The 22,139-nt window shown below is 38.0% G+C and overlaps 1 protein-coding gene across 7 annotated transcripts in view; it reads left to right on the forward strand.

The window, feature by feature from the left end:
* Positions 1-22,139, forward strand: part of SIK3 (SIK family kinase 3) — a 260,893-nt gene that overhangs the window by 179,639 nt on the left and 59,115 nt on the right. For all 7 annotated transcript variants that reach the window (XM_010597896.3, XM_064269029.1, XM_010597897.3 and 4 more), the window contains one exon: positions 4,736-4,897. In XM_010597896.3, the coding sequence (XP_010596198.2) occupies positions 4,736-4,897 (162 nt within the window). The remainder of the gene's footprint in view (positions 1-4,735; positions 4,898-22,139) is intronic.

Genomic DNA, 22,139 nt, shown 5'->3' on the forward strand with positions numbered 1-22,139 from the left:
ATAAGAGCTTGAAACAAGAGAACCATTGTCCCCTTTTGACTGAGAATCACCTTATCCCTGCCTGGGTTGGGATGGTTGGGGTGACATTGTGGTAGGAAAACAAAAACAAAAAAACTTTAATTGCTTCAGACTTGCAGTGGCAACCTAGATAAGTAGTTAATTGATGGTGAGAGGGATTTACTTGATGGAGTTTACACAGCAGGTATCTAATTGAGGATTGCCTAGACCCCAGAGGGTTCCACAGGAGTTCCAGAAATCTTGGAAGCTAGTATTGTGGCAGCCAGTATGGGATGGTAGGGACGGAGGATATTTGTGGCATTTCTAGCACAGTACTTAGGAGAGCTAGCACACTAACTCCCTGAAAGAAGCATAACAACTCTATTTAGAGCTCCTTGCAAATGGCCTTTATCCTAATAAGGTTCAGAATATATTTTACTTTGAATATTGAATGGATTCAGAAGCCATTTTATTTCATTTACCTCCTGAAAGCACCCCAGTGTTTATTAAAATACTGTGACTATGTGTTAAGTTCAGGGCTGAGCTACTGCTTTAGATTTCTTCACTGAAGCTTAAATTTCACATCTGAGCTTGAAGACTTTTTTGTTGCCTGCCTATAGGGCCTAAAGGGAGCATAAAGCAGCCATTTGTCAGCGGGCAGCTGAAAGGCGATTTTCATAGGGGACAGAAAACCACTGCAGGCTGCTGGCTTCCTGGCACACCCACCAGACCCCAAAGGTCTACGCTGAAAGCAAACTAACCCGGTGGGGAGCAGAGGCTAAAATCTGGATGGCATTGAGCCGTTTAAGATGATCCTGTATGTGCAGAGGGGCATAGCGCCGAGAAAACTTGAACTTCAAACACAATCGCTAGGTGAAAGTATCTAATGTCTTCAGCTAACACATTTTTTAATTTTTTAAAAGTGATTTCTATATCTTTTTTATATCCATAACTGTAGGGCTACTGTAGGTGGCTCTGGAGAAAATATTTGTTTACGCTGTTTTATCCAGTGTGCTGTCACTAATACCTTTTAACCAGCACCATATTACAATGACAATTGATACATAGAATATAATTACCTTCAAGCCCTACAGAATCCTGGCAACCTTGTGACCCATTAGCAAATGCATAAATATTCTCTGTGTGGTATTGAATGGGCTTTTTTTTTTTTTTAATGTCTTTGAAAGTTAAAGTTATGTCACATATGATACACATTTATCCCTAAATATGCCATCCTTTCTTTGCTGTAGCATGAATTTACTTAGTAAATCCAGCTCCAGAGGTGGGAATATGGACAGCGAATACGATTTATCCAAGGACAACCAATGTGTCATTGTAAAGCTAAGACAGAACTAAGCTGCATTCCACCAGCTCCTGGCCTGTGTAACAATTTTGATAATGTTCCAATCATTTTAGGAAAATGAGGTACTTAGAAATATAAAGAGTTCTTTAATAAAAGAAAACCACTTACTTTGGAAATCACAAAATTAATCATTCTGTTGTATTTAAGAGTGCTTTGATGTATTCTGGTAATTAGTATTTACTGCCAGACGAATGTCTCTTGGGCATTTTAATTAATGGGTGGCTTAGAAGCCAAATAAGCTTCTGATGGTAAACCTTCATAAGGGTTTATTTTTATGTTTCTCAGGAACAGTCGTCTCTTCAAAGCTCTTTAATTAGACAAAGTTTAGGAACTAAAACATATTAGAATAATTAGGCCTTGGGTTAAGAGAAATATGGGGCCAAAGGAGCAGGAACTGTTAGAGAATGGTGTCTTAAAACAAAACATAGCGTTCACATCTGATAGATTTCCAGTTCTTTAACAGCTTACGTTAAGTCACTGTCCCTAGTTAGGGACTTTGTGTTGTTTAACGTTCATATGACAGATCTCACCAGAAGCTTAAACACACTAGAGTGTGAGCTCATTTATCACCACCTCTAAACTCCCATGGAAAACTACCTTCTACTCCTTTTAACTTCTAAGCTAAAGACTTCTTCTTTTCTCCTTTTTTTTTTTCTGTTATATTGGTGATCTTGGGTATAATAATAATAGTTTTTTGAGGAAAATGTTTCAAAGAGCTTGTGTGTGGTATCGGAAAAATTGTAACAATTCCTTTGAGGGGACTTCCTTAAATGTAAAAATGTATAAAGTTGTATGTATAAAATTATCTATGTATAAAAATGTATAAAATTGTTCTTAATATTACTATAGTGTTTACATTCCAAATTTTTGTTCTTTATGGTCAGAATGCAGCGTGAATTATTTCAAAATCAGCTATGTAGGTGGATTGTCATCTAGCTCCCCTTCTTCATTTCGCTTTTCCGGAGCATTTCTTGTCTTCAGTTCTTGGACTTGGCAGCCATTACTAGTAAATATGTTTCACCCTGGACTTTTTCTTTGTAATGAGAAAAGATGTACCTGACAAGTCCCGGGGGTCAGTGAGACGTCTCTAAAATAATTAGGTTGCGTTACTGAAACTGAAACTACTGTTGACAAACCAACAGTACATTTACCTATATTGTCTGATTTTCCACTTTTCTGCCTCTCAGGATACTTATGATGGCAAATATGACCCTTTCTTAGCTAGATCAATTGGTTAAAATGCTAGTAAGACTATTAGAAATTTCCAACAGAGCAAACTTTATCATAGCTAACATTTCTAATCCTATCAACTGTCATGACCTAAAGTGCTGTTGGTTAGATAAATAAATAACATATGTATGCATATGTATGTATGTTATTGGTTCCATATAAATCTGTTGCCACTATTGAAGAAAAGTACTTCAGGAACTTCCTGTATTGATTATGGGTCAATCAAAACATTTTTAAATGTAAAGGATAGCCTATTTATAGTATTAAGAGTTTATCACATGTAAATTCTTTTGATACACCTTAGTTAGCAACATGGCCAATAAATTATTAAGTTAGTAGGCGCCCTACTTGGTTTTTTATTGATATTTTCTGTAAAAAAAATTAGTGTTCCAACTCATAGTAACCGTATGGACAACAGTCCATACACACCATCCTCACAAAGGCTTGAGCTCATTGTTGCAGCCACTGGGTGAATCCATCTTGTTGACGGTCTTCCTCTTTATTGCTGACTCTCTGCTTTACCAAGCATGATATCTTTCTCCAGGGACTGGTCCCTCCTGATAACATAATCAAAGTACATGAGACAAAGTCTCACCATCCTGCCGTCTGAGGAGCATTCTGGCTGTACTTCTTCCAAGACAGATTTGTTCATTCTTCTGGCAGCCCATAGTATAAAAAATAGTCAATATTATTTACCAACACCATAATTCAAATGCATCATTTCTTCTTCAGTCTTCCTTATTCATTGTCTAGCTTTCACATGCATATGAGGTAATTGAAAATATCATGGCTTAGGTCAGGTGCACCTTAGTCCTCAAGATGACGTCTTTGCTTTTTTAATACTTTAAAGAGATCTTTTGCAGCATGTTTGCGCAATGCAATACATTGCTTTATTTCCTGACTGCTGCTTTCATGGGTGTTGATTGTGGATCCAAGTAAAATGAAATCTTTGACAACGACATTGTTTTCTCTGTTTATCATGATATTGCTTATTGGTCTAGTTGTGAGGATTTTTGTTTTATGTTGATGTGTAATCCATACCGAAGTTTGTAGTCTTTGATCTTAATCAGTAAATGCTTCAAGTCCTCTTCACTTTCAGCAAGCAAGGTTGTGTCATCTGCATAGCACAGGTTGTTAATGAGTCTTCCTTCAATTTTGATGCCTCTTTCTTCTTTTTGTTGTCCAGCCTCTCTGATTATTTGCTCTGCATACAGACTGAATAAGTATGGTGAAAGGATACAACCCTGACACACACCTTTCCAGATTTTAAACCATGCAGTATCCCTTTAGTCTTTTCAAACAACTGCTTCCTGATCTGTGTACAAGTTCTGTGTGAGCATAATTAAGTGTTCTGGAATTCCCGTTCTTTTCAATGTTATCCATAGTTTGTTATGATCCACACAGTCAGATGCCTTTGTGCAGCCAGTAGAACACAGGTAAACATCTTTTTGGTATTCTCTGCTTTCAGGCAAGATCCATCTGATATCAACATAATAAAATTTAGTAATATACTTTGAAAAATATTTGGTAAACACAATAAATACAGATATAAAGATGTAAGCATATTGTTACCACATTCTAGAGAATAGTGACTAAACAAGTATGTTTTTATTTTCAAATGTAGAATTTTGAGAAGACAGAAGAAAGATTAACCTAAATACGGTCCTATATAAAGCAGTTTTTTTTTCCCTTAAACCCAAAACCCAGTGCTGACTAATTTCTGTCTATTCTTCCCTAAAATGTTGATTACTATGACTCTGCTTTTTGACTCACACTTTAACACAGGAAATAGTGCTGATATTTATCTTCACATGTACGTTTGCCTGGGTAGATGTAATATTTTGCAGCAGGGATATGAAAAGGAAGGTGTTGAGTCTTCTGGTCCTTTAGCATTACTGAAATATCCCTCAGAATTCTTTGTTATCTTAACCACTACTCCACCAGGGTTTCTTTGTGATGGTAGGGCAAGTATATTCTTATGCATACTTGTGTTTGATGGAACTGGATACTTAACATAGTTTAGGTACTAATTATTAATGAATTTTTATAGGTACAAACCAGGACTGTATGTTGTTTTTTAAATCTACTTTTTGAAATTATACCTAGTCTATTGAATATGAGACTGACTGCTCCTCTTTCACGCAGACCACCTGGTGGCCCATGGCAGAATGGCAGAAAAGGAGGCCCGTCGGAAGTTCAAACAGATTGTCGCAGCTGTCTATTTTTGTCATTGTCGGAACATTGTTCATCGTGATCTAAAAGCAGAAAATTTGCTTCTGGACGCCAACCTAAATATCAAAATAGCAGGTGAGACGTGCTGAGGATGTGAAATAGGGACAAAAGAAGCTTTTGTTTCAGGGTTCCTAAAGCAAGTTTTAAAGCAAGGATTGTCTGTTTCAACCTATTCAGAAAGAAGTATACAAAAATAAGGAAAATTTAGAATTTTTTTGTGTGTGTGTGTGATGTGACCTGATAGTTCGTAAACTTTCAAAATATATTTTTGTTATTTTTCATGTAGTATTAGATGGAACTAGGCTAGGGAGAAAGAAAGAAAAGTGTGATATTTAAATTTCTGTTATTTTGATTGTCAGGTCTGTCCCTTTTAAATAAATAGTAAGGAATAAAATATAAAATAAAGTAGAAAGGAAAACTGCTGAAAATCATATACCCTCTTAGCGTCAGTTGAGAAGGTTAATTTGTATCACTGCTGACATGAAACATGCTTATTCTAAATGCTGTAATTTTGTAGTAATTTAGTAAGAATAGATCTTACAGGCAATCTGACATACCTGCTTATCTGACAATGCCTAAAAAGCACTTTTTACTGCCTTGCTCTGTTCCTGCTTCAGTTTTAGTAAATTATCAGTATTTTGCCTGACCAACACAAGCTCACCACCTATTGATAGAAGAAAGTGCAGTCTATGCAGAAACTGTATAAATCTGAAAATTAGCCATTTTGTTTTCTGACTGTTTCCAGCATTGTACTGTGTGTCCGCCCCTCCCCCCAAAAAGGGAGGGCTTCTCATATAGAAAATTGAAGTATAGCTAGAATATGATTACTCCTGGAAGCTGAGGTAAAACAAAGTTCTAAAAATTTCCTTCCTTAATAGAGTAGGAGTTGAGAGTTCAGATGTACATTGTACTTACTATAGGTTAAACTACATACCCTGGTAGGCTGGCAATACTTCTGACTATTTTTTGTGCGTGTGTGTAGATAAGCCCGTTTACTTTCCAGACACTGCTTTTACATCCTGGGAATGACACCTGGCTTCTTATTTATCTAATTTAGTCTAATGGCTGCACTCTTGTTAAGGACGTGCACACAGTTTGTAAGCTGTTAGAGTCCTTAACTTGTTAAGTTACCTAGTAGACCTAGTAGACAAGGATTAAATTCTTTATCTTCCATAAAATCCTGTTCTCCTTTGCCCTTAAGTCTGTTTTATTTTCTCCAAAGCTCTCTAGATGATGGCAGTTCCAAGGGAACTGGGTGGCATAGGAAGGTCTGGTGATTACATTCCAAACCCTGTTTTGTAATTATTTGTTGTAGCCGCAATTACATTAATAGTAATACTACTTATTACAACCTCACAATCCTTAAATGTGTAATAAAGTATTGTATTAATGTCCCATTGCTGCTCTGGCTGGTTTCCCTCTGGAGGCTCTGAGGGGAGACTCCAGTTCCTTCTCTATTTCAGCATCTAGAGACTGCCTGCATTCATTGGCTCATGGACCTTTCCTGGCACCACTCCAGCCCCTTGCTTCAGTTGTCATTTTCGCTACTCCTAACTCTCATCCTCTTGCCACCCTCTTATGAGGATACTTGTGATTACATTGGGCCTGCCCCAATAATCCAGAATAATCTCTCCATCTCAAGATCCTTCATTTAAACACATCTAAAGTGCCCTTTACTATGTAAGGCTATTTACAGGTTCTAAGAATTAGAATATGGACATTTTTGGAAGTCATCAGCCTGTCACAGATGTCATTATAAGGTTCTTTGGATTATTGATTAGGGTGGTAAGTTAGAAGTAGGCCCTCTTTTTATTCCGTAGTATTATTACACCTCCAGTGACCCAAATTTAGCTAAGCATTTGGCTACTGACCAAAAGGTTGGCAGTTCATATCTACCCAGAGGTGCCTTGGAAGAAAGGCCTGGTGATCTACTTCCCAAAGGTCACAGCCATTGAAAACCCTATGTGCAGTTCTCCTGCAAAACCCACGGGGTCACCGTGAGTCAGAATTGGCTAAAAAACAACTGGTTTTGTTTTGTTCTTTTGGCCCAAATTTTTGTGTGTGTGTGTGTGTGTATGGTTTTTTTTTGTTCTTGGTTTTTAATTTAGGACCATTTTAATTTAGCTAAGGAAAATTTCTATGGCCTTGCTTTTTACATTGGGAAACCAAGCATAAAAGTAGGGGTTGTTGATAAGTGAAATTGGAAACTTATTGACAAAACATCTGGGTAAAGAGATTTTCAAATGCTTTTCTCCATTAATAGTTAAAACAAACCCAAGTAGTTGCAATAAGATTCTCCACCTGCTGATGTGTAATTACAGACTCTAGGGGGGCTGGCAAGGAGCCCTGGTGACACAATGGTTAAGTTCTCGGCTGTTAACCAAAAGTCTGGCAGAAGCTCCACAGGAGAAAGACCTGGCAATCTGCTCACAAAAAGATGACAGCCTAGGAAACCCTATGGGGCAGCTCTTTGTCACATTAAGATCGCTATGAGTCAAAACTCAATGGGGCCTAACTATAACAACAACAGGCTTGCTGGCAGCCAGCCTTAGGCCCTCTGTGTGTTAACACATATACCTTGGCAGGATTTTTAAGTTCATTAATACAAAGCCTGAAATTTTATTGTTTTTAGAGCAAAGCAGAGAATAAATGAGCACCCCCAGTTTTGTGGCCTGCCACAATATCTCCGTCATCTTTGCTCATGCGTTCTTTCTCTTCCATGCCATTATTACTCAGTTTCTTAATTATTGCCTGAACTTTCTTTCTTGCACATAAATTAGATAAAATTCTCATCTTCACCTGCCAGAGTTCTTTGAACTTAATGGACCAGTGGGAGAAATGCTTAGTTGAAGCTGACTAGAACATGACCAATTTTGGAGAGGTAGGTTGGCTGGCTCTGACATGATAAGGTCAGATAGGTAATGAAATGAACTTTATATTCAGAAGCTAAAAGTAACTTTTAGATCTTTTCAGTGTCTTTTTTGGTATATTATTACAAATCTCAATAAGAAGAAACCACCATACATGAAAGAAAAACATGAGAGAGACAAGTTTTTTTGTTTGTTAGTTTAACATGTTAGTTTTCCTTTAAGCAGCTCATTCTTAAAATCATCATGTATGTTATAGTAGCAAATTAACTTGGAACTAATAAAAATTAATATTAGGAAACTTAAGAAATTCGTGTTTTCTTTATGCCAGTGTTTACCTAAGTGGTTTTAATGAAAAATTTATGCATCCTGGTTCAACGGTAGAAGATGAGTAAGTTTTTCCAGGAATGCTTGTGTTAACATTGGTTAATTTTTACTTTTTATATGAATTAATCTGGCAGTTTACATTAGTGTCTGATACTACAAGAACTGGCTGTTATAAAAGCCCATGACAGCCTTCATGGAAAGAACATGTTTTCCCTGGATGTAAAGAGTAAACTTCAGTTCCATGTTTTATAAGATTCATCCATCATCCCATGATATTTTTGTGCTTAAAAAAAAATTTTTTTTTTTTTTTAAAGAATTCTTGTTCTAGTTCTGTTTCTAGGCAGAATAAAGCCTAGGGTGAATAACCTTGTTTTCTTTCTGGTTTTAAAGCACCTCCCCCGGGGGGGGGAACTACTTAAGGGCAGTAGCAAATCTGTCTTCTGTAGAATATCTTAAAAGATGTTTCTATCGTTAGTATTCCAGAATAAGCACTGATCATTTTCAGAAAAAAAAATTTATTTCTTAAAAGCAAAGTTACCAAGTCTAGAACTAAGAATTTATAGTGATTATCAAGAATCTTACCTGTTGTTTAAAAAGACTCTACAAGGGGAAGTTCCTCAACTTGATAAAGAACATTTACAAAAACCCTGCAGCTAACATCAGTACATAATGGTGAGAAACTAGATGATTTTCCCAAAGATTGGGAACAAGACCAGATGTCCCCTCTCACCACTCCTGTTTGACATTGTATTAGAAGTTCTACCTCATTCAATAAGAAAAGGAAATAAAGGGTACATATATTGGAAAGGAAGAAATAAAACTGTCTTTGTTCACAGATGGCATTATTGCCTAGTAGAAAATCCCAAAAAACCGATCCCCCCACCAAAAAAAAACTCTGAAACTGTTAAGTGATTATAGCAGGGTTATAGGATACAAGGTTAATATGCAAAAGTCAATTGCTTTCCTGTATACCAGCAATAAACAATTGGGAGTTGAAATTAAAAACATGACACCATTTACATTACCACCAAAATAATCCTGAAATACTTAGTATAAATTTAACAAAATATGTATTAAATCTTTATGAGGAAAACTACAAAACTCTGATGAAAGAAGTCAAAGAAGATCTAAATAAATGGAGAGATAGTCCATGTTCATGGATAAGATGACTCAATATTGTTAAAATGTCAGTTCTTCCGAAGATCATCTGTAGATTTAAAACAATCCCAATGAAAATCCCAGCAAGTTATTTTGTGGATAGTGACAAACTAATTCTAAGTTTATATGGAAATGCAAAGGACTCAGAATAGCCAACACAATACTGAAGAAGAAGAAAGTTGGAGGACTGATACTACACAGTTTCAAGACTTACTGTATATAAATTAGAGTAATCAAGACAGTGTGGTATTGGCAGAAAAATAGACAAATAAGTAAGTGAAACAGAATAGAGAGCCCAGAAATAGTCCTACACAAATATAGTCAACTGATCCGTGACAAAGGAGCAAAGGCAATTCAATGGAGAAAAGATAGTCTTTTCAACAAATAGGGCTGGAACAACTGGACATCCATATGGAAAAAAAAAAAAATGTAGACACAAACCTTACATTTTCCACAAAATTAACTCAAAATGGATTATAAACCTGAATGTAAAATGCAAAAATATAAAACTTATAGAAGATAACATAGGAAAAAATCTAGGTGATTATCCAGGAAAGAAAAAAATTGATAAGTTGGACTTCATTAAAATTAAAACCTTCACTGTAAATAAAATGAAAAGATAAGCCACAGACTGGGAGAAAATGTTTGCAAAACATGTATCTGATAGAGGAATTGTATCCAAATATTCAAAGAACTCTTAAAACTCAATAAGAAAACAAACAACCCAGTTGAATAACACCAAAATTATGCTTTTTATGAAACATTTTTACATGTATCATTTAATTTCATCAGATTTGACATGTAAATATAGCTTATTTGGAAAACATAAAATCCCTTCAACTTCCAACAGATTTAATTTTCCAAAGCTCTGGATTTCCTATAAAGAGTTCTCAAGCAAATTTCCTTCATATGGAGAGTCCAGGGCTGGGAAATGAGTAGGACTTTTGGCCTTTAACCTTTCAGACAGGAAGCAGGAGGATCAGCGTTAAAAGTAGGAGATATTAGAACAGAAGCAAGAGGTTGGAGTGGTGGGAGGATACGAAAAGGAGCTGGTAAAGGATGGGGTGGAAAAACATGGCTCTCAGCATACAGCCTGCATCCCTGGATGATAGTGTGTTCAACAGCTATCAGATTATAGTTTGATACAATAGAAATTACAAGGCATGTCATGGTTCATTATCACATTAATTGTATAGTCTAATTACCATAGGAGTTCACAGGATGAAGAAACTGCTTTAGTTTGTAAAATTCTACAGCAACTGTAACCATATCCTGTTTATTGCTTCACTCCTAGTACATACCTGTTCTAAAGTAGGTGTTTGATAACTGTGTTGATCTGAAATTTAGGCAGTGATGATGAGGACATAAGTATCTTATAGATGACATAAGATTTGAGGTAATAACAGATGAGTAAGTTTGGTAGATGTAGAGAATTCTAGACGATTAGTCAGTCAGCAAATGTTCATCAAGTACCTGCAATGTGCAGATACTGATCTGGGCACTGGGATACAGAAGCAGATGAAATAGTTCCTTAGAACTAACATTCTGATGGGGGAGCTAAATAGTAAGTACATAAACAAATAAGCTCCAGTGAGGGGTGTGAAAAGATAAAACCAAATAATGTGATAGAATGGCTTGTGGAAGAGATACTGCTTTTAACCAGGGCAGACAGGAGAGTCCATCTCAGGCAGTGATATTTGAGCTGACCTCAAAAAAAGGAGCACTCTTATGCAATGCTGGTGGAAATGTAAAATGGTACAACCACTATGGAAAACTATACGGTGCCTCCTTAAAAAGCTAGAAATAGAAGTACCATACGATCCAGCCATCCAACTCCTAGGAATATATCCTAGAGAAATAAGAGCCATAACACAAATAGACATATGCACAGTCATGTTCATTGCAGCGTTATTCGCAATAGCAAAAAGATGGAAACACCCTAACTGCCCATCAGCAGATGAATGGATAAAGTGTGGTACCTACACGCAGTGGAATACTACGCAATGATAAAGAACAATGATGAATCTGTGAAACATCTCACAACATGGATGAATCTGGAGGGCATTATGTTGAGTGGAATAAGTCAATCACAAAAGGATAAATATGAGACGACTATCATTAAAAACTGAAGAAAAGGTTTACACACAGAAAAAAATAATCTTTGATGGTTATAGGGGGAGGGTTAGGGAGGAGAGATCGCTAACTAGATAGTAGACAAATGTTAACTTTGGTGAAGGGAAAGACAACACACAGTATAGGGGAAGTTAGTATACTTGACCAAGGCAAAGTCATACAAGCTTCCTAGACACATCTATCTAAACATCTTGAGGGACACAGTTTCTGGGGCTGAAAGCTAGGGGCCATGGTCTTGGGGGACATCTAGGTCAATTGGAATAACATAGTTCATAAAATGTTCTACATCCTACTTTGGTGAGTAGCATCTGGGGTCTTAAAAGTTTGTGAGCGGCCATCTAAGGTACATCTTTTGGTCCCATCACATACAGAGCAAAGTAGAATGAAGAAAACCAAAGACACAAGGAAAATATTAGTCCAGACGAATAAAGGACCACGTGAACCACAGCTTCCACCAGCCTGAGCCCAGAAGAACTAGATGGTGCATGGCTACCACCACTGACCACTCTGACAGGGATCATAATAGAGGGCTCCGGACAGAGAGGGAGAAAAATGTAGAACAAAATTCAAATTCACCAAAAAATAAAAACGGACTTATTGGTCTGACAGAGAGTAGAGGGACCCCCAAGACTATGGCCCCCAGACACCACTCCTGAAATCTACCTTTCAGCTAAAGGTTAGACAGGCCTATAAAACAAACAATAACATATAATAGCAAAACAATAAACAACATGAGGAACGTGCTTTTTAGTTCAGTCAAGTATGTGAGACCAAATGGGTAACACCTGCCCAAAAGCAATGACAAGAAGGCAGGAAGGGACAGGAAAACTGGACAAATGGACACCGAGAATCTGAAGAACCTTCAAGCAGAAGGAAGATCAATGTAAAAGTCTGAGCCAGATGAATTTGACATATTCGAGGGATGGGAGCAAGATCAGCGTGGATGGAGATAATAAATAAGGGAGAAGTGAAAAGAGATGGGGTGAGAGATGGCAAAAGCCAGACCCGGTGGGGCCTTATGCACATGGTAAGGATTTGAGATTTTTTGTTGCTTTTCTGAGAATGGAAAGCCAAGTTGGAGAAGACTGAGCAACACTAGAAAGCACTTGGCATATCTGCAAAAAAGGTAAAGCAGACTGGCCTGAGGGGGGAAGGCTCAAGTAGGGAAGTCATGCCTAAGAAGGCAGGAGATGTAATTATTTGTATTAGATAGTAAAGATATTTGAACACCAGGCTTAGTAAATCAGACTTGGGATGAATAAGAAAGGAAAAATAAAAAGTGGGGTAGGGAATGGAATAGGAAAGTCTGTAAAACGCTGTGAAATGGTAAAAATTCTACATGAGGGTGGTGGTAACAGACATGAGAAAGAAGAAAAGGACAACAAAAACAAGAGCCCACCACGTGCAAGCACACAAAGAATTTCTAGGACTGAATAACCAATCAAATATCTGGGCCAGGAAGAGAGAACAATCAAAGATATGTTTAGAAATAGAGAAATCAGATTCCCTAGTTGATGGATTATATTAAGCTATCAAAGAAAAATGGAGTTGTCCTGTTTACATTTCTTTTTAATGGTTGATACACTCCTATTTGAAAGTAATTTTAATCCTTGTCTCCAAAGATTAAATAGAGAAATCTCCATATTTAAAAAAGATTGCCTAGGAAAAAGCCTAAATGGAGCTGGCATACACTGTGAAGAAAAGTTCTTTCAGGCATTATGAGAATGTTTTGATAATTGTGGAAACTTTTTTTTTTTTTTAAACCTAAGGAAGTTGGAAACTTTTCTCTTTAAATGTTGACTTCCAGAATGGTCTCCATGAGATAGTTTCCACTCTGGTGTTGTTGTTTTAGTTGGCAATCAGTAGACAGCTAAGACCTGAAGTGCAACTACAGAAAAGGCAATATTTTGGAAACAATTTTCAGAGTGCATGGGTTTAATGTACTGTGGAAAATTTTTACTCTAATGCAATGAGATTTAGACTATTAACATATTTTTAAAAGTGAGAAATAAGCCCATTGACCTTTCACTCTCAGTATGGCATCAAAAAGGAGCGGGGGGAGGTTGGAAATTTTGGATTTCTGTCTGAAAACCATTCCACAGTGTAGTGATTGAGAATATCCATGACTGGCCACAGAAAATAATTACATAGTATTCATTATAACAATCCCAAATTGTATTTGATACTAACCCTTTGTGTAGATAATCATTCACTGAACCTAACTGGCTGACAAGTCAGTGAATTGAGACCCAGGGAAGCCATGTGACTTCCCTGAAGTCAGGTCATCACCGAGCCTGGGCATCTTAATGTTGCGGCAAGTGTTTGTACCATGACATGATGTGTGACCCTCAGGAAGGTGCTCAACAACTTTAATTAATGACCCCTGGGAATATGAAAATGGAGAGATCATCTCTTCTAAATCCTATTGTTAAGACTGGAGCTTCACAAATGAAAAAAATTAATGTATGTTTATTCAAAAAACATTTCAGTCACAACACAGTTGATTTCTTTTGTAGTCATACCACTTAAAGTTAAAATTCAAATGAGCAGATTTGTGTCAGTTGTGGTTCTAGGTTGTAAGTGAGGTCTTACTGATCTTGAAAAGCAGTTGCATTTTTCTAGGATCGTGAACAATTTTCTGTTCACAGACCTTCACTTACAATAGCTACACCAGTACAGAAGCATTGCCTCCCAGACCTTCCCACAGAGCTCGAACTCAGGGTGTCGGTGCATGGGAGACTGCTTACATGGTCTCAAACGGCCCACTTTAAACACGTTTTTAACTACGTGCTTTGTTTTTAAAATTCACCTACATTTTGTGTTCCACTCAATGTCATATCTATACTTGTTTTAATATTAAAATGATTGAATTACCATAGAAAAGAGTTGATGTTCCAGGAAGATGCATTCTGTTGTGCCCACGGTCTCAAGTAATTCTTGGCGCACTGCAGCATTACACCTGAGGAGCTATAGGCAGTTCGAAAAGCTTGAGTTAATTGTAAAAAGAAGTTAATTTCAAGTATCTTATTTTGGGGATAATTAGAAAAAGATGGAATTGGAGGTTGAGCATAGAAAAGGGGAAGGGAAGCAGGTGGCAGGAAAGAAATGGAAGCTTTGGCTTTGCGGCCTTGGACAAAAGAAGCTACGGGAAAGCGAAGTGGAGGCCTAGAGCTCCCCTCCTCCATCTAGAAGGGGAAAGGAACTGAGCTAAGAGGATTTCAAGGCACGTGCTCTCGACCCACCAAAGCATCTCAACATTTTAAATTGCTGTTTGTCTCTGGGACCATGTTGAGAACATTTCATAATATTTGGATAAGTGATGATTCAAAGTAAAAGTTGCATCTTAGGCTACGTAATATTTGGAACAAAGAAACATAAACTTACCTGTATCTTATTGAAGCTGCAGAAAATGACAATTTTGAAAAATCTCTAGCAAGCAAGGGGTGGTTGAAGGAAATTATGCGAACAGTTACCTGTAGTTTTTAATTTAAGATGTTTTAGGAAAACATTGATATTCTGTTTATTTAGAGTGTTGTTTTATTTTATTAGTGGATGTAAAAACTGTAAGAACTTTAATAAGTTTACCAAAGGCCATGTTTCCCCAACTATTTTTCTCACAGTCTTAAGCTCCTCAATCACAAGTTGGTGTTGGGCAGGAACTAACAGATCACCCAGACTGCTCCCTCGCTCCGATTCTGAAGACGTCTTTATTGCATTGTGTAAAGTCTGAGCCAGCTGCCATTGAGTCTGTTCCAACTCATGGCAATCCCATGTGTGTCAGAGTGGAACGGTGGACCACAGGGTTTTCAATGGCTGGTTTTTCAGGAGTAGGTCATCAAGCCTTCCTTCCAAGGCCTGTAGGTGAACTCAGACAGCCAACCTTTTGGTTAGCAGCCAAACACGTTAACTTTTTGCACTACCCAGGGACTCCAAAGTGTGATAGAAATTGTTAAAATTAAGAGGATGTCAAGAAAAGTGAAACTGCATGTAAAATGTTGAATTACCAAATACTGTGTTATCTATATTTTTACAAAAAATTTTTAAAAAGTGAGACAGATTTCTTAAGCAGGACTTCTCTAAGTGGCAGAATATTATAGAGTCCGTATTTTTTTATAGTCAAAAATCTGTTTAAGTCCTGAAACATACTTTTATCAGTTCTCTTAAAATCCTAAGAGAGTCAGTATAATATTTATATCTGCTTTCCTAGTGTCAAACTGAGAAAAATTCAATTACTGGTAGGCGTAGTATTCAAAACAAAAGGAGTTGTAAGATCCTAAAGTATTTCTCCTGCAAAAAAAAAAAAAAAAAAATCCTGATATGTGAGCTCTTTGACTCTTCTTTGCTCAGGTCTCACACAAACCGCCCTTAATTTAACACCTCTAACAGCATGTAGTATACAGGGTCTTCTCCCAGCCAGTGACTTTTGAATCCTCAGGGGTTCGCAGTGTTCTAGTAGATTCATGTTTTAAAAAGTGATAATGACATCTGTTACCTTTTCTATTTTTTTAGAAGTCAGTAAGTAAAGTAATTATTTTGATCTTCCCCCTCCTCTTTAAATGGAACATTTTGAAAGCCTCTGTGTATAAATCCATGGGTATACCTATAGTCAGGGAGCTAATGAGCATGCTTATGACTCATTCAGTCTCTCTCAGTTGAAGTCATTGCTTAGCATAATAGTTTTAACCATTATGCATTTTTAAGTTTTATAAATTAAGTTACATAATTTAAGTAAAATAATATATAGTCTCTTCTAAACTGGGAAAAAATTAATTTATCTTAAATAATATTAATAATGAACTTTTAAATTGATTTTTTATTGTGGTAAAAATATACGCAACAAAGCATTCACCATTTCAACAATTTCTGCATGTATAATTCAGTAACACTGATTACATTCTTTTTGTTTGTTTACGTTATTTATTTTGTTGTTCTTGTGAGAATATACACAGCAAAACATACACCAGTTCAACAGTTTCTACATGTACCATTTAGTGACATTGATTAAACTCTCTGAGTTGTGAAACCATTCTCGTCTTCCTTTTCTGAGTTGTTCCTCCCCCATTAACATAAGTTCACTGCCCCCTGAGGTTCTTATCTAACCTTTCGAGTTGTAGTTGTCAATTTGATCCCATAAAGGTAGTTTTTAAAAGAGCATAATGCTTAAGGCAGACATTTTTTTAATACACATTATTTTTGTGTGTGTACTTTAGATGCAGGTTTACAGAACAAACTAGCTTCTCGTTCAACAGGTGGTACACATATTGTTTTATGACATTGGTTAACAGCCCCACGAAATGTCAACACTCTCCCTTCTCAACCTTGGGTTCCCTATTACCAGCTTTCCTGTTCCCTCATGCCTCGTCGTCCTTTCCGCAGGGCTGGTGTGTCCCTTTAGTCTCCTTTTGTTTTATGGGCATGTCCAATCTTTGGCTGAAGGGTGAACCTCAGGAGTGACTTCATTATTGAACTGAAAGGGTGTCCAGGGGCCATACTCTTAGGGCTTCTCCAGTCTCTGTCAGGCCAGCAAGTCTGGCCTTTTCTTTTTGAGTTAGAATTTTGTTCTACATTTTTCTCCAGCTCTGTCCAGGACCTTCTATTGTGATCCTTGTTAGAGCAGTCAGTGGTGGTAGCTGGGCACCATCTAGTTGTACCGGCCTCAGTCTGGTGGAGGCCATGGTAGATGTGGTCCACTAGTCCTTTGGACTTATCTTTCCCTTGTATCTTTAGTTTTCTTCATTCTCCCTTGCCCCGGAAGGGGTGAGACCAGTGGAGTATCCTAGATGGCCGCTGACAGGCTTTTAAGACTCCAGACACTACTCACCAAAGTAGAATGTAAGAACACTTTCTTTATAAACTGCGTTAATGCCAGTTGAGCTAGATATGCCCCGAGACCATGGTCCCCACAGCCCTCAGCCCAGCAATTCTGTCCCTCAGTGAGTTTGGATGTGTCTATGGAGCTTCCATGACCTTTCAAGGCAGACATTTTTTACTAGTTAAGCTCGACTATTGTTTGGTTTTAAGAAGACTTCAGGGGATATTTTTGGTTTAGGGTTTAAAGATTATCTCAGGGCAGTAGTTTCAGGAGTTCAGTCCAACCTTCATGGCTCCAAGATGTCTGGATTCCATGAGAATTAGAAATTCTGCTCTATATTTTCCCCCCTTTTGATCAGGATTCTTCTATGGAGTCTTTGATCAAAATGTTCAGTAATGGTAGCCAGGCAGCATCCAGTTCGACAAAGGAGGCAGTTTGTTCATGGAGGCAATTAGCCACACATTCCATATCCTCCTCCTGTTCCTGATAATTACATTCTTTATGTAAAACCAGGAAAACTGAATCCATTGCCATCAAGTTGATTCTGACTCACAGGGACCCTATACGACTGAGTAGAACTGCCTTATAGGGTTTCCAAGGAGCAACTGGTGGATTCGAACTGCCAGCCTTTTGGTTAGCAGCTGAGCTCTTAACCACTAGGCCACCAGGGCTCCATTCTTTATGTGTGCAACCATTACTACTATCCTTTTCCAAATTATTCCCCCAGCATTAACATAAGCTCAATGCCCAGTAAGCAAAAACTCCCCCTTTCCCTTTCTTTGATTTCTATATATTTGCTTATTTCATGTAAGTGAGATCATAAAGCATTTGTCCTTTTGTGATTGACTTATTTAGTATGACGTTCAAAGGTTCATCCATACTGTGGCATGCATCAGGATTTCATTTACCTTTATGGCTGAGTAATTTTCCATTGTATGTATAAGCAAATAATTTGTTTTATAAGAATCAGCCCAAAGGTGGGTCCTGTGAGGCAGAGTTAAAGATGTTGCAAATGTCCAATTTTTCCAAGCTGCTGTACCACTCCCATCATCTCTAACATCAACTACTCCCTCTCGCCTCAGTACCCTCCCTCCTGTCTTTGGGTTCCCTAATTCGCTGCAGTGTCTCACAGAACTTATGAACCATACAAAGGAAATGGCTCACGCAGTTGTGGAGGCTGGCAAGTCCCAAATTTCATGGGTCAGGTGTAGACTTCTCCTTGGCCCTCAGTCCCGGCCCAGAGGCACTCAGCTTTCTCACTCCATGGACCAGGAAACCCACTGCTCTGTCTCCTGCCCATCTCTCCTTCTTTAGTCATGGTGGGCTCTCCTTTCTGCTCTGGAATTGGCTCTCTTTGAAGGCCGAACTGGACAATTGCCTTGGTAGGCCACATCACATAATCACCTGAGTGGGAGTCACAAAACCATGGCTACAAAGGCCACACACAAGTAATTAATCACGCTGCCGTGTATATATCACATTTTGTTTATCCATTCATTTGTTGATGAACATTCGGGTTGTTTCTGCCTCTTGGATATTATGAAAAGTGCCGCAGTGAACATTGGTGTACGGGTTTCTGTTTGTGTTCCTGCTTTCACTTTTTCTGGATTAAATCCGTTTTTAATAATGTACTCATGTAAAACAAAATATTTTACTTAACTTTTTCTAATCATAAACTGTGCAAAAATGACAAAATTATGTTTAAAATTTCTTCCTTGGAAGGTGTTTTAAGAAAATACATTCCTTTGAAAGGGATTTATGAGTCAAAAACTTTGGGAAATACTGAGTAACAATACAACTAAATAAGCAAGTTACAGCTGTCTTTACATTCTAGTCCAAGTATAACCTTGGTTTTCTTGATCAGATTGAGAGATTCTCCGAACTCTTGATGCGATAGTCTTCTTCAGGAGAGTCCCCCTTCTCTGTTACATACCAGTTGCACCTTGAACTTTTCCTTAAAACTTGTATGATGATTATAACTATGTAGTTAGATAGGTGGTTGTTTAATGTGTATCTCCTCACTGGAATAATCTGTTTGGTAAGGGCAGGGACTTTGTCTTATTTTTTTAAGAACACATTAGTGGTCCCTCAAAAATGTGAAGAGTATCCCACTCCTATTATTATCATATTTACAAATTACCTTTTAGTTAGGGTACTTTTCAGGTGTCTGATCTCATTTGGGAAACGCTGGTGGCGTAGTGGTTAAGAGCTACATCTGCTGACCAAAAGGCCAGCAGTTTGAATCCACCAGCTGCTCCTTGGAAACTCTGTGGGGCTGTTCTACTCTGTCCTGTAGGGTCACTATGAGCTGGAACGAACTCAGTGGCAACAGGCTTGGCTTTTTTTTTTTTTTTGGATCTTATTTGAATTGTATTTATTCTATTTAGCTTTAAACGAGAAGGTTATTTTTTTACTTGCTCTTAGTTCCTACCTGTTATGGATTGCATTGTACCTCCCAAAAAGAAGTGTAGAAGTCCTAACCCCTGTACCTGTAAATATGACCCGATTTGAAAATAGGAGCTGTCTTTTGTTGTATTAATGAGGCCATAGAGTGGGTCCTAAGCCTGATTACTTCTGAATGGTGTTTTATAAAAAGAACAGAATAGACAGAGACACACACTGGGGTGGGGGGACAGGACAAACACCGTGTCACAATGGAGACAGATGCATCTACAAGCTCAGGAGTGCTGAAGAGTTGGGGAGGGTCAGGAGATTGCTAAGATTAAGTGACTGATTTGGAATAGCCCGTATATGGTGTAATAGCAGCAGCCGCAGCAAAGTGCCACTCTAATGTATCTCTGCATACCTTTCCAAAAAGGTATACACTTTCCTTCTCGAGTAAATTACCCTTACCCCTCCAACTCTGACCTTCCCTGGTTTCCTAATGAAGTCAGGGTCGCCCCCCCCACCCCCCCACACACAATTATGCCGATCACTTCACTTTTTTTTCCCATGAAGGAATTTTTTCTTGTGTATATATGCTCAGGCTGTGAGTCAGTAGTTTTTGGCATTACTTCTCTATTAGCTCCTAGTCAGGAAGTTCAGCCAGGGGTTGGAGTGATTGCTAAACAGTGAGGACTTCCCAAGAGCTGTTTTCAAGAGTGAACTAATATTCTGACTTCTGGGAACTTTGAAGCTTATCCTTCATCACTACCATAATTCTGAGACTCGCACAGTTGACTCTGGTTTTGTTCAATTCCAAATAAAGCTTTTGGATCACATGATTTCTAGCCCAGTAATATTGTATAGGAAAAGCAGAATTAGTTCCTTTTCTGTGTCATGTTCCATTTCAGCAGTCTATATAACAGTCTGTTTATATAATGTTCTTAAACTGATGTTGATCTTTGGGTCTTTGGATCATTTCTAGCAAGAACCCTTACAACTTGGTTTCTCCTCTCTCCCTTTTAGTCCATTGAGAAATTAAAGGGCCAAAATTATTCCTATTCTTGGTCATCGTCTCTAATTGTTTAAAAAAAAAATGCAGCATTGGGGTTATGAATCCTCAGACGCTTCCAGATTTTAAAACGTGAAGGATTGTGTCACAGTGTTTTCTACTTAGGCTGTTTATTTAGGAGAAATACATATTTTCCCACTTCACTTTATCCCTTTGTCCCCCACTCCTGCCCCAAACCATTCACTTATACAGCAAGGAAGTGAAGCACAAGTTCCTTTTGAAGGGGTTGGCTGTCCCAGCTCTGCTGTATTACCTTAACAGACACCGCACATTGGAACTGGCTGAAGACTGGGCCTGTTCTATTTACATCTGCTTTGGGTTGCTCCTTGGTCAGCCAAAAAAGAAGTCAAGGGTTTCAAGGTGAAGTGGTGGACCAAATAAGAAAATTCCCTGTTGCAGTTTTGCAGTTGCCCTGATCTTTAAATTAGTGCCACCTGCCCTTCCTCTGTCTCCTTATCACACACACATACCCAGGTGATGATATATTTACTTTTAGGGATACAGTATCGTTATCGATACAGCCCTAGGCTTCTGATGTTGCTTAGAACAAAGAATTTCAAGTTTCGAAATTGATAGGAGTGCTCTGGTATTTAAGCCATCCCTAGAAGACAGACAGACGGTCCAAATTAGAGTCTGCTGCTCCCTATGAAGAGAAAGGGATATGAGTTGCCATTTCAGCCTACAGATAAATGCTAACCAACCAGGGTGTTGGGGGTTGGAAAAGAGACTTAACAAATTATGCTCAGAGCCACTTATGAGTGGAGAAATAAGTGACCGTAGACCACAATAGAAAACTCCACCCATGTGACTTCTGTTGTGTGGGTGTGAGTATCCTTCTTAACCAGTTTCTTCTGTTGTTTTGCCCTTTTCTTTTGTAACCTTTTAGAATATTCAGCATTTTACTGTTGAATCTATAGGTCATAAATTTTCCCATTGTCAATATGTAAATAGTAAGGGACATAAAAAAGTATCTTTATAGGCATCTTTGTACCTGAGAATTTTTCAAAACAGTAACTGCTTAGTGTTTTAGTTCTTATTATTCAAGGTGATGTTTTAAATTTTTTACATTTATTTTTTATTGTACTTTAAATGAAGGCTTACAGAACAAGCTAGTTTCTCATTAAACAGTTAGTACACATATTGTTTTATGACATTTGGTTAACAACACCACACATCAACACTTTCCCTTCTCAACCTTGGTTCCCTATTATCAGTTTTCCTGTCCCCTCCTGCCTTCTAGTCCTTGCCTCAGGGCTGGTATGCCCCTTTAGTCTCCTTTTGTTTTATGGGCCTGTCCAATCTTTGGCTGAAGGGTGAACCTCAGGAGTGACCTCATTACTGAGTTGAAAGGATGTCCAGGGGCCATACTCTTCAGGGTTTCTCCAGTCTCTGTCAGGCCAGCAAGTCTGGTCTTTCTTTTTGAGTTGGAATTTTGTTCTACATTTTTCTCCAGCTCTGTCTGGGACCCTCTACTGTGATCCCTGTTAGAGCAGTCAGTGGTGGTAGGTAGCTGGGCACCATCTAGTTGTACTGGCCTCAGTCTGGTGGAGGCCATGGTAGATGTGG

This window comes from Loxodonta africana, chromosome 15, assembly GCF_030014295.1.
Source record: "Loxodonta africana isolate mLoxAfr1 chromosome 15, mLoxAfr1.hap2, whole genome shotgun sequence".
NCBI classification, from domain to species: Eukaryota; Metazoa; Chordata; class Mammalia; order Proboscidea; family Elephantidae; genus Loxodonta; species Loxodonta africana.